The 11,466-nt window shown below is 50.8% G+C and overlaps 1 protein-coding gene across 1 annotated transcript in view; it reads right to left on the bottom strand.

Moving 5' to 3' along the window:
* Positions 1-1,021: 1,021 nt before the first annotated feature.
* LOC141974074 (uncharacterized) overlaps positions 1,022-11,466 on the bottom strand; it is a 31,314-nt gene continuing 20,869 nt past the window's right edge. Inside the window, exons 6-7 of the mRNA XM_074933325.1 lie at positions 1,837-2,064; positions 1,022-1,468 (exon numbers count right to left, since the gene is read on the bottom strand). Of these exons, the coding sequence (XP_074789426.1) occupies positions 1,022-1,468; positions 1,837-2,064 (675 nt within the window). The remainder of the gene's footprint in view (positions 1,469-1,836; positions 2,065-11,466) is intronic.

Raw genomic sequence — 11,466 nt, 5'->3', positions numbered from 1 at the left:
TCTATACTCATATTAAAATCAAGCACAATTTAATTTCAGTTGATAATAAAAACACTAGAACAGCCCCAATTCCCCCCATTTCCTTCCCGCTGGGTCTGACCGTCCAGTACTTCAGGGATCTCTCCTGCGTGCCGCGGAGTAGCACCCGCACGCATCCTTGTGTTACTTGTGAGAGAGCGGACTCGGAACCAGGCGCAGCCCCCCCCATCGGGGCGGGGGGGCCGTCCCGCGAGAGCCCCCCCCCTCTGCTCTCGGCCCCGACAGGACCAGGCCGGGGCCACCCTGTCCGGCCCGGCCTCCCCTTCCCGCCCGCCTCTCACCGCCGAGGGACACCCCCCGCCCCCCCGCCCCGTTCCGCAGGGCCCAGCGCGGAGTAAAGCGGCGGCCGAGCCGGGGGCACCCTCCGGTGCGCGGGAGACGGCGGCCGCGGGACGGCGGGGCGCAGAAATCGGGACCTGCCCACAGCCGGCGCGTCCGCCCGCCTTCCCCTCCCCGAAACACGGGGCTGGGAGCGCTCGCTGAAATACCGCGGGCGCGTAACCGACACGGGGCCGTTCCGCCCGGGCTGTGCGGGAGGTGACGGAAGCGCAGAGCCGCAGAGCCGCGCCCCTGCGCTTTCCGCGCCCGCCCCGCGCGCACTCGGGGAAAAACGCGCCTCTCCCCCCCAAAACTCTCCCCTCTCGCCGAGCACCCCCGGCCACGGCGATAACCGTCCCCGCGCCGGTTCTCGGGCGCCTTGTCCCCCCCGCCCAGCCCTCGGCTCCGCGCAGCCCTCGGGGGGCCCTGGCCAAGCCCCGCACCGCGCCAGCGCGCACACACACGCACGCACACACACGCCCCACACGCACACTCCCCCCGCACCGCCGCAGAGACCCTCGCACCGCGCGGGCGCTTCCCCAGAGCTGCTCCGCGACGGCGGAGGCTCCGCCGCAGGGGGCCGCCTTGCCCCGGTTCCGAAAACGGTAAGAAACGCGGAGAAACCTCCCGCACGCTGCTTTTCCGCCAGGACCCGCTCCAGGAATTACTGCTGCGCGCTCGCCATCGCCGCGGAGAGCAAGGCGCGGACGGCCTGCGCTGGCGCCTGCTGCTGTGCTGGTCCGGGAGGAGAGGCGCGGGCCTGCGGAGAGGAGCTGTTGTATAGAAATCCAACACGCGGCCCTCCGCGAGGCGCGCACGACCGCCCCGCACGGACTCGTTGGCGGCGCGGCAGAAGCACCGACGAGCCAGAAACGCCGCGCAGCTGCCGCCCGTGGCAGCGCGGCCCTCCCTCCCTCCCGAGGTCTGGCCCCCGCTCCCCCCCGCACCGCCCCAGGGGCTCGCCTGCCGCGCTGCCGCCGGGGACTGACGACGGCTCCGGCGCCGCAGCTCCGACGTCACGGCCGGGGAGACCGTCGGAAATAGGTTCTTTGGCCCATTCGACCATGAAGTGTCGGATCACTTTGTCTTTACTTTTTCTTTTCGTTTCAGACTAGTTAGACCAATTTTTAACATCCAGCCCAGGGGACCGTCCTGGGGAGTGTCGGGTAAATCGCTCCCTCTCTTGGAACCTCTCCGTGGGTTCCCCGAGCCGCGGGATTTACTCCCTTCCGGGCCCATATTAGTCACCCTAGTCCCGTATCAACCCTGGGATAAACTAATCCCCTGTCGACCCTGGGATAAGCCCTAACCCGAATCCCTCGCCTGAGTCCTCTCAAACTTTTCCTTTCGCTTCGCCCCTTCGCCGGCCAGGCCCCTCGCGGAACTCCGGCCCCGCGGCTAGAAGGGCTCCGCGCTCGCTGCGTGACGCTGCCACGGCTCAGTCCCACCACGCTCACTCAGGCAGAAACCCTCCGGCACCCAGCGGCACCCACAGTCCGAGGTCTTCGCTTGGATCCTCTGCGGGGAAATCTCCGGGAGCTTCTTCCGGGATTTCGTTTTTGTGTTGCTTGTTCTTACTGCCTTTTGTTCGTGATACTGCCGGACCGAGAGAGTAAAGGAGTCCGGGAGCCACCTAAAAGGTGGGGCGCGCCTCCGCTGGAAACCAACACCCCGCGGGTTCTGCAGCACCACGTCGGGGTCACCAAACTGTTATAAATGCAGAGGCACAACCAGAAAATAACTTTTATAAATAAGAACAAGCAAAACAAAAAAGTTCGGTACGCTGGGGAGCGGGGGGAGAGGATTTTCCACTCAGCACCGATGGACAATCAAGTGCCAACCAAAAACTTCAAACAAACACTAATAATCATTAACCGTAACCCCAAAAATTGACCGAGCCAATCAAGTACCAACCAAAAACTTCAAACAAACACTAATAATCATTAACCGTAACCCCAAAAATTGACCGAAGCAATTTTCCCCGTCCCTGTAGCTTACAAGCTAAAGCATGGCACTGAAGATGCCAAGACGGTCGCCTGCACACCCAAGGACAAAAGACTTAGTCCCAACCTCACCGTTAGTTATTACTAAGCACATACAGGCTACTCCGCGGAAACAAACGCCCCACGCTTTATAGTCTTTTCTGAGACATATTCGTAAGATGGGTGTGGTTTAGTCCGTCCATGTGTAGTGGAGTTTCTCGAGTTTTCTTAGTTTTTCTGGTGGGGTTGAGGGGGGGGTTGTCTGGTGTTTTTCTACTCCTCTTCCCGCCAGAACCAGAGTCTTTCTGACAGGGCTTCCTCCAGTGCTTTTTCACCTGCGCAACCCGGTGTTGCTAGGGACTTCTGACTGGGGTTTCTCCAGTGCTTTTCCACATTCACAGTAACAGTGCATATGAGTACTTGAGGGGAAAAAAACCCTCCAAACCATTTTAACAATCAAACTACGATGAATCTCTTTTAACTTATGTATATAGCAAAATACTAGTAGCCTCGTATTAAAGTCATTATATTTTTAACAAACCAAACCCCGAGTCTTGCACGTGAAAAGAGCAAGGGGTGTGCCAGAGCTTTGGCCTCCTTGTGTTAAGAAGAGGAAGAAAAAGAACACCAAATACACACTAAAATTTGTGAGGAAAGATGGGTAAGAAAGGTCTGCACGCTGCTCACAGAAGCTGGTAATCCAACTGTTAAAAGCGTCCGTCGCAAACTATTCCTCTGGGGTATGTTACCTGCCCCGATCCGTTTCATGAGTTTTTGGAAGAAAACAAGAGCAGGCTTACCGACGCAACCGAAATCACGAAGCTTGAAAGCTTAAGGTAGGGCATTGCTTGCCTCAACAGCAGTGCAACTGCTTTGGTTTAACTTTGGGACGTTACAAGCCATCACCTACTAAAAGTGACAGTTAATAACTGGTCCCTTCTCTCCACACTTCTTAGAATGTCAGTAGACGTGAGGACCTCTTGAAAATGAGTCGTGGGCTAATGCAGGTTCTAGCAAACCTGATCTTTGTAAGGTAAGTAGGTGGTGTGTAAATGGAGTTTGTTTCTACCCGGACGTAAAAGCCTTAATTCTATGCAACCATCTTCTTAGGTGTTTTCTTGACGTTTGATTATGCTGTGGGTTCTCTTCTCTTAAGATCTCTTTAAAAACTGCCGGCTTTCCTAAAGAAAATGCTCGCTTTGTGTGAGCAAGTTTAAATCTTTCTGCACTTCAGACTTCAGTTTAATTATGCAACCATCGGGGTTTTTAACCCTCGGGGAACTACTACAAGAAGGTAATACACAGAATGCTGAATTCTCTTCCGTTGCCCAGTGTACCTTGTGAGTTATCTTTAACAAGAGAGCACTGCTTTTTCTGAGAAGTGACTCTCTGCTCCATCTCAAGAAGTGCAGGGGACCTTACAAGAACCTGTGCTGTTGGATGCTCTGGACAGAGTACTCTTAGGAAGATAACAAGGGCGTATTTAATGGCAGCTCGATGACAGGCATACAGAGAGCGATGGCAACTTTTGGTTCTGCGTGTGAACCACCGACGGCTTACTGCAAAGTAAGGTTTCCCTAAAACGACCGTCTGAACCGTTTGTGTGTGCAGGTAAATGACCTTCTACATTCATTCTGCGTGAAAAGAAGAAACCGCACTGACAGCAAGCCCAGCCTGCTTGTGGTGTGCCCGGCTTGTTCCTCTGCCAGGCTGAATCAGCCGTCAGTGTCAATGAAATGTTGTGGCAACACGTTATCAGAAAAGCCATGGCAAAAGCTGGGTAAGGTGTTGGTGGTTTTCTACTTGCAAAATTTTCTTTGAGCTGTTGTTTTTGGAGTAGAGGATTATGTTTCTGAGGCATTAGCATATATTGTTAGGAGATATCAGAGGCATTAGTTTTGATACTGCTGTTGGGATAGTTATAGGAGAGTGTGAAAATAAGGCTTGTAATGTATTACAAATACCATTTTGAGGTGTGCTTATGTTTTCAAAATGCAATTTTTGGTCTCTTTTTCCTGATTTCCAGATTCATGGTGGCCGTTCCGAAGGTGGGTGTGGGCACAGACGTGTGGTACAGGAAGGGATCAGCAAGGCAAAGGCAGGAACCATTTTTGAAAGTCTTTAATCGTACATCAGTTCTAGAGGTAGGGTGACAGGAGATAACGCAACTCCTCTTTTTGGAACTTGCTGTGTGTGAATGCATTTAGAAACGGTGAATGTCTACGTGGGACACAAATTCAAGGGACCTAGAATTTTGAAAAATGCTGATGAAAAGACGGGCCAACCATGACATACGTGCAAAGTGCTGTTTGTATCTCTTTATCAAGAGATTCACGGGCGAGTGGTACTTAATGTTGTTAAGTAGTGTAATTTAATTTCCAAACTTCAGTGTAATTTAATTTCAGAACTTCTGAGTGGTGAAGATAGCAGCCTTTGTGTGACATGTTAGCACGGATGCAGATGACCTGAAAGAGTTGTTCGTCAGCATTAGGTGACTGGTACAGAAGGCTGGTAGTTCCTACTGAAAATGCTGATTTCTAGACCGGCTGCTTGGCATGGAAACATCGGATTACATATCTGTCCATTACAGAAAGTCTTCTATCTTGCCTCTTAACTGTAGCCCTTGGAAGAAGTTGCCATCAAAGATCTGTTTTGTTACGGGAGGTTTTGTCGCTGAGCTTTGAGACAGGTGCCAACACGGGAGATTTCTCTGACTGGGTTCCTCCCTTGGAAGGGTGTCTAGGCTTAGTACAGAAGACTCGGATCTCTGCAACGTGCCTGTGTGCTAAAATGCTTTTGTTCCAGTAGCTGTCAGTGCATGTTTCTGTGTGAGGTTTGCGTAACCTCTGCTGATTTTTATTTTCTATTACTGTTGCAGTGTAAAGTCTTGTAGATTGACTGTGGAAATTCTGAGGTTCTGAGTACATCAGACAGAGTTGAAATTCCACCAGACTCGCAATGTCGGAGCGTCGCCGAGAAGTGCAGACTCTGGGGGCTGCAGATAGCAGATGATCAGAACTTCAGCATGTTTAACTGGGTGAGTAGCAGATGCTGAAACAGTTAGGTGATGGGATCCGATGCTGCCCGATGTCAGCAGGTTCACCAGGAGGAGCCGCCTGAGAGCTGGATGTTTCCCTGGGAAGGCAGGGCCTGCTGGGAAGAGCTGTCTGACCTCCTGTCCTGAACATACTCTCGAAACCAAAACGGTTTTGTCACAAATGGCTCAGGTCGTGCAGGGGGCTGTCTCTAAAGCACGCTTTTGCCATCTTCAGAGCCTGAGGTCTGTTTCTGGCTGACCCGAGTTCTGTCTGGTGCTGAGGAACCAAAGTGCCTCTGCTTCTTTCCCTTCAGAGGGAAAAATACGTCCCTCGGTGCCAGAACCTGCCCCGAACTCTCAGCTTGCGTGCTGCTTGAATGAGCAGCGCGAATGCCGTGTGCCCGGGACTGTGCGGGCTGTCGGCTGGGAGAGAGAGCAGCGGGGAGCGGGAGTGGGGCAGGAACTCCGTCGTCCCTGGCCGCAGCGACCGCGGCAGCTCCAAGGCTCCCGCTCGGGGCCGGCTGGAGCCCTCTTGGGCTGCGCAGCCGCGGTGCCTCTTCCAACGCTTCTGGTAAAGCCGCGGGGCGCTCCCCGGGACACGCTTCCCTCCTGCGGGGAGAGCGGCGCCCGGTGCGGGCGGGTGGGAGGATGGACTTGCCGTGGGGAAAGCTGCCATCCGGTGCAACTTCTCCGCGCCCCCAGGGCTGCAGGAGCCCGCCGGGGTGTGCGGGCACGGCTGCGCTGCTCGGGATGCTCCTGGGCTGCGTCCGGCGGGCGGCGGCGCCGCTCGGGGCAGCGGGAAGGTTCCCCGGGCTGGGGCCGGCGGGGAGGGGCTGGCGGTCGTGCGCCGGGGGGAAGGACAGCAAGCGGGATGTGACTGCCTTCGAGTAGAAGCCAAGCCCTTTGCGCCGTGTTTGCTGCAGGAGTGTTGCTGGGTCACGCTGGATTCAGTGGCTCGTGAAATGGACTGGAAAATCACGGGCCGTGGGGAGAACCCGGCGAGTTCTGGTTTTGCTGCTTGTGCTGGGAGGAGGATTGAACGCCTAGAGCATGGCATACGTTACGTGTTCGTAGGAAGCGAGCTCATTTCACCGACAGCAAAGTCAAAGGTCTAAATGTGACGGCGCTGCGGTCAGCGTTAATAAGCAGATGACATTTTAGTGTTGCATCTTGATTCGGGGAGTAACATGTAGAAGAGCAGCAGGTTGTGCGGTGCCCAGGAGCCAGGGCTGCGCAGGGATTCACTCGCACAAGCTTTCCCTGGGTGAATCCCTGGTCCCCTGTGAAACAGTAGCAGTTTTCTGGAGATGACGGGGGGGTCGAGCTCAAGTGTGTTGATAAACCTCGCTGAGCACCAGCAGCCAAGTGAAGCAGAGCTGTCTTAGAACTTGGTTTTGCCCCTTTGTCCGGTTTTGCTCTGACTCGGGTGGGCTGGGGACAGGGGAAAGCGAACTCCTAACGCGGACAGGAGTTGGGACAGGAGCAGGTGCAGCCTCCGGGGAGCCTCAGAGCGTTTGATCAGTAGAGGGGGTTGCTCTGGTGTCACTCAGCTGGCAGTGCTGTGAGGTTTTTTGTCTGGTTTGGGGTTTTTTTGAGTTGCTAACCCCAGCAAGCAGTACTCTTGCACGGCAAAGGTCATGAAAAGAGGTTTCATTCTTGAAGAGCGCTTGAGGATTTTCTGATGGGCTGATTTGTTGGAATATGTTAGACAGTCCGGACACGGCCACCCGTTTCAGTTGTGAGCTGCATGATGCAGTGTAGTGTGTTGCACTGCCGAAAGAGTCGAAATAGTGCTGAAATGAGCTTGGAGCACTGTGGTAGCTCCCTCTGTGTGTTCAGCAACACTGCCCTGGGGTGGGGGGAGTGTCTGTGTGTCTGGGTCTGTCTGTCTGGGTCTGTGTGTGTTTCTGTGTGTCTGTCTGGATCTGGGTCTGTGTGTGTCTGGGTCTGTGTGTGTGTGTGTGTGTGAGTGTGTCTGGATCTGGGTCTGGGTCTCCCTGCCACCGACGTTGTTCCTGGTTGCCTAAACCAGGGTGTCAATGAAAAGTGGCATGGAATCTTGTGACTTTCAAGAGCACGACGATGTTTTAAAAAAATCCTACTATCTGAATTCAGAGAGGAACTTGTCATAGTAGTGTCACAAATGCTTGAAATGGGGGGAAAATGAAGAAGGGGGAAGTTCTGCGAGATGTTGGGTATCCCCCAGAGTGCCTGGATGCTGCAAGGGTATGCACGTGGGAATGTGTGTGGAAGTGTAGAGCTCCCTGAGGAATTAAATCAGTTTTCAAGATGAACTGGTAGCAGCTGGAAGCAGGACATGGCAAAGCTCTTGGGGAATTTGTCTTAAGTATCTTGAAGGCTGTGGTAGGTGAAGGGTACAGAACAAGAGTTTTGGTGGCATCATGCTAGAGCTATGGTCTGCAAAGGTTGTCCTGTTCTAATGTGCAGTGTGGTGACTGTTTTCCGCTGGTAATAATTCAGATTTTTTTAAAGATCTGTTTTATGTGCTCTAACGTGCCACAGAATCTTGGCTCCTTCTTTTCAAATATAAGTAAACGGGCGTGCTTGTTATTCTGCCTGTTCTCCCTACTAAAATGATCCTGACTGTAGAGAGGCTAACAAGTATTTCTGATAAAACAGAATCGGATGTACATTCTGTATCCAGATGGGAAGAGGTGGTGCTGGTCACTTAGCCAGCTCTCCGATGAAACGTGACTGAGAGGATGCCGGCGCCACTGATGGGCAAAACAGGGACGGGGAGAAGTCCCCATGGTGGCAATGTAGACAGATACTCATGGTAATACAGTGTAACACAACTGCCTTTTCAGACAGTGTAGATAGTGTTTTATGGGTGGGTTGTTTAGTTTATGATTTTGATTGAGGAACTTATTCAGGATTTGCTTTACTGGAGACTGTAGTGTACATACTCAGCATTTTTTTTGGAAACGATGAAAAAAAATCATGCTGATTGTTTAAAAATGGGGGAGCATTCAGTTGCTCATTTACAAAAAAAATGTGGGGGAGGGTGGGATAAACAGAGTTGTTTAATGAGGACGTTGATGCTAGGGTTAGTTTTAGCTATTCCATATGCTGCAGCGTAGTAACTTGTACTGAAGGGACTCAAAAACTGGGGCCAAAAGTAGAAATAGGCTCTAGAAATGGATGAGAATTTATCCATGGAGGGGGATGAATTTTTTTTTTTCTCGTACTTACGAGGTCATTAAATCACACTTAAGCAAGAGTGCATTGATGGGGTGACTGCATTATCCTGCTCCGATGGACTTTCCTAGGCACTGCTGTAGCTATCAGAAACAAGACGGTAAGCGAGCTTGGTGTTTGGGGTGACTGAGTCTGGTGGCTGTTCGTGTGGGCTTGTTTGTGGGGTGCTTTGCTTTGTTCCTTCCTTCCTTCCTTCCTTCCTTCCTTCCTTCCTTCCTTCCTTTCTTTTTTTGGGAGGTGTAAGTTAGACCAGACACAAAATAAACCACCTTTTGTAGTTTGAGGAGCCTTTAGCCCGTTTTAAAGGAATTGAAGTCGACTGTTTGCTTTTGCGATGAGCTTACACCTTTGTGAAGCGGGCTGTTCAAATACTGCCTGTGTACTTAATGCCCTCTGAAGCGCTGGTTGTTTAACAGGCATTATCTGAGCCACGGCCTGTCGCATGTGCCCAGTTAAATGCAGACACTGGAAGGAGACTTGTTCTGTGGCTCCCGAGCTGTCTGAGCTCCTGGATCGACATGTAGTCACGTGTGGGCTGCTGAACTTACTCTAGGGCTTGAACTGGTATCAGTTGGAGTTTGGTTGCCTGACTGAAGCTTCTCCTACATTAAGTCTCTAATGCTGTAGCTTTTGAAGGAATATTCTGCAGAAATCTCATCTTGAAAAGTGTTCTTTGTGACAAGGGGTCCTTACTCCTTTTTATGCAGTGCATTGCAGTATTCTTTTACAAACTAGCTCCTGCCTTACACAGGAAAACCAGCAGCAAGTCTGTACAACTTGGGTGTGCTTTTGGTCACCAGAGGTACCCGAGAAGTGCAGAAGTGCAGAGATGAGGTGCAGCAGAACTTGTATTCAGCAGTGAGAGAATTCATGTGGGAAGTGGATCAGCTGCCCCTCTCCGAGCGCTCGAGAACGTTACAAGTAAGGAGTTTGCTTTTGTCAGTTTTGAGGCTGAAACACTGGGAACTTGTGGAGGGTGTTTCTTAAATGTTAGATGTTTTATAGTTGGAGACCTCGACAGCAGCAGGTGGAGCTTTAGATAACACTTCTGAGCTAGGTTGTACATCTGACACCTGTAGTTCTCAGTGCTACTTGTGATCTTGGTCTCCTAGATGTTTTGCTTCTAGAGGCAAATCGTTATCTAGATCCTGGATTTGAGCAGCAGCTTTTCTCTTATGGTACTGTCTTTGGTGACTCACAAGACTTCACAAAGCACAGTTTATTTAGTAGAAGACAGGTGTTAATGAGAGAACCTACAGTTAGGAAGTCAGGCAGTTACCCTGTAAGTTCGGGCGGTGGGTTCTGTGGTTGGACTGTATGCTTTCTGAGCCCTTTCTGTTAAGGTGGCTGTGTAGTTTGGACTAGTGTAGCAAAGTGTAAAATGCTTAAAACTTTTTTTTTTTTAAGGTGAGAGTTAAACACCACAGAAGCGTGTGTTTATCCCAAGAGTGTCTTTCCCCCCCAGCCAACCCAGGGACGGGAAGTAGGGAAGCAGAGAGGGAACTGGGCTCTGTAGAGGCCGTAAGAACTTTTGAAGAGGACTTTACCAATAGACACACCAAGTGGGTGTTTCTGGCCTTTGCTGTTAGAAAGAATTTCTTTTCAACTTTAGAAATATGACTTGCTTTTCTTTTGTCTGTGCAAGTGTGTGTGGAGAGGGCAAGAAGGTTGGCAATAGTTTGACAGCTTGCCTGTGCAAATTCCGGAGATGTGTTTGTCCACAAGCGTATGAGATGGGGTTTGCAGGAAAAATCACCATGACTACAGGCTGCGCTTCCATTTGTATCAGGTGGGAGCAACATTAATAAATGTAAGCATTCAAATTTTTATGGAATTGCTTACTCCATTTCTAATGGAACTATTTTTCAGTGCTGTTCAAAAAAAAGTTTTGGTACGCTTATTTTTTTATTCTAGTCTGATATGCAGGTGGGTGTCCAATTGGAAAAGATACTGCATGGGTAGCGTTTCATGGCTTTCTATCACTGGAGGCCCCGTGTGCATCCTGCTCCTTCTGACAGAGGAAAGTTGTTCTGTATGGTACGGGGTTCCTCTGTTCTGTGGTTGTGGGGTTTTTTGGTATGTGTGTGAAGGTTATGCTGTGCTAATCCACTAGGTGGTAGGCATTAAGCATCTACTACCTAATCATACTGCAGTGATATTTTAATAGTTTTTTGAAAATACTTGAAGGAGTACTGGAATGCTCCTAGGTGTGTTGAGTGAGTGTTGTGCTTTAGCTTAACTGTGTTGATGATTCTCTCTTGTATTAGCAGCTAGAAGATCAAAATAGTTTTCCCAAGTGTTATAAACTGACTTCTTAAATGTGGCTAAGTCAGAATTTTATTTAGCAAGCGGCAACAAGCAAAACAGCGCTGGGCGGCCGGGGAGTCTCCTGCTCCAACAAGGGCCCGCAACCCCAGGGCATTTTGTTTCAATCTTATACTACACAGTGTTACATAGTCATTATACACTTATGCATATACATTACTTGGACCCGCCTATTCCCGCTTCGTATGGTAATTAGCTTATCAGTCTTTTACGCTTGCGCAGAAGCTGTTAAAAATACGGGTAAGGGTCTCCAAATTATGGGTGGTGGTCGTCTGGGATGAAGGCCGTAGGTCCTCCTCACAGTGTACTTTTCACCTTTCGCCTGGAATGGGATGATCCACTAAGTCTGCAGTGTCCTTATCAGCCTAGGCCCAGCAGTCTCTTTGAATAAGGAGATTTATGGTCGTGAACACTCTCTTGTTTGCTTAATTGGGCATCTGCAACTCTTCACACCTTTTGAAGTGCAGATGCTTCTTCTCTTGTTGTTCCCCCCCCTTTCTTCCTGTCACAATTCACACTATCAGGTTAATTCAATTAAACATTTGC

Source organism: Athene noctua, unplaced genomic scaffold, assembly GCF_965140245.1.
Source record: "Athene noctua unplaced genomic scaffold, bAthNoc1.hap1.1 HAP1_HAP1_scaffold_31, whole genome shotgun sequence".
Classification (NCBI taxonomy): Eukaryota; Metazoa; Chordata; class Aves; order Strigiformes; family Strigidae; genus Athene; species Athene noctua.
This window is presented reverse-complemented; position numbering and strand designations above follow the sequence as displayed.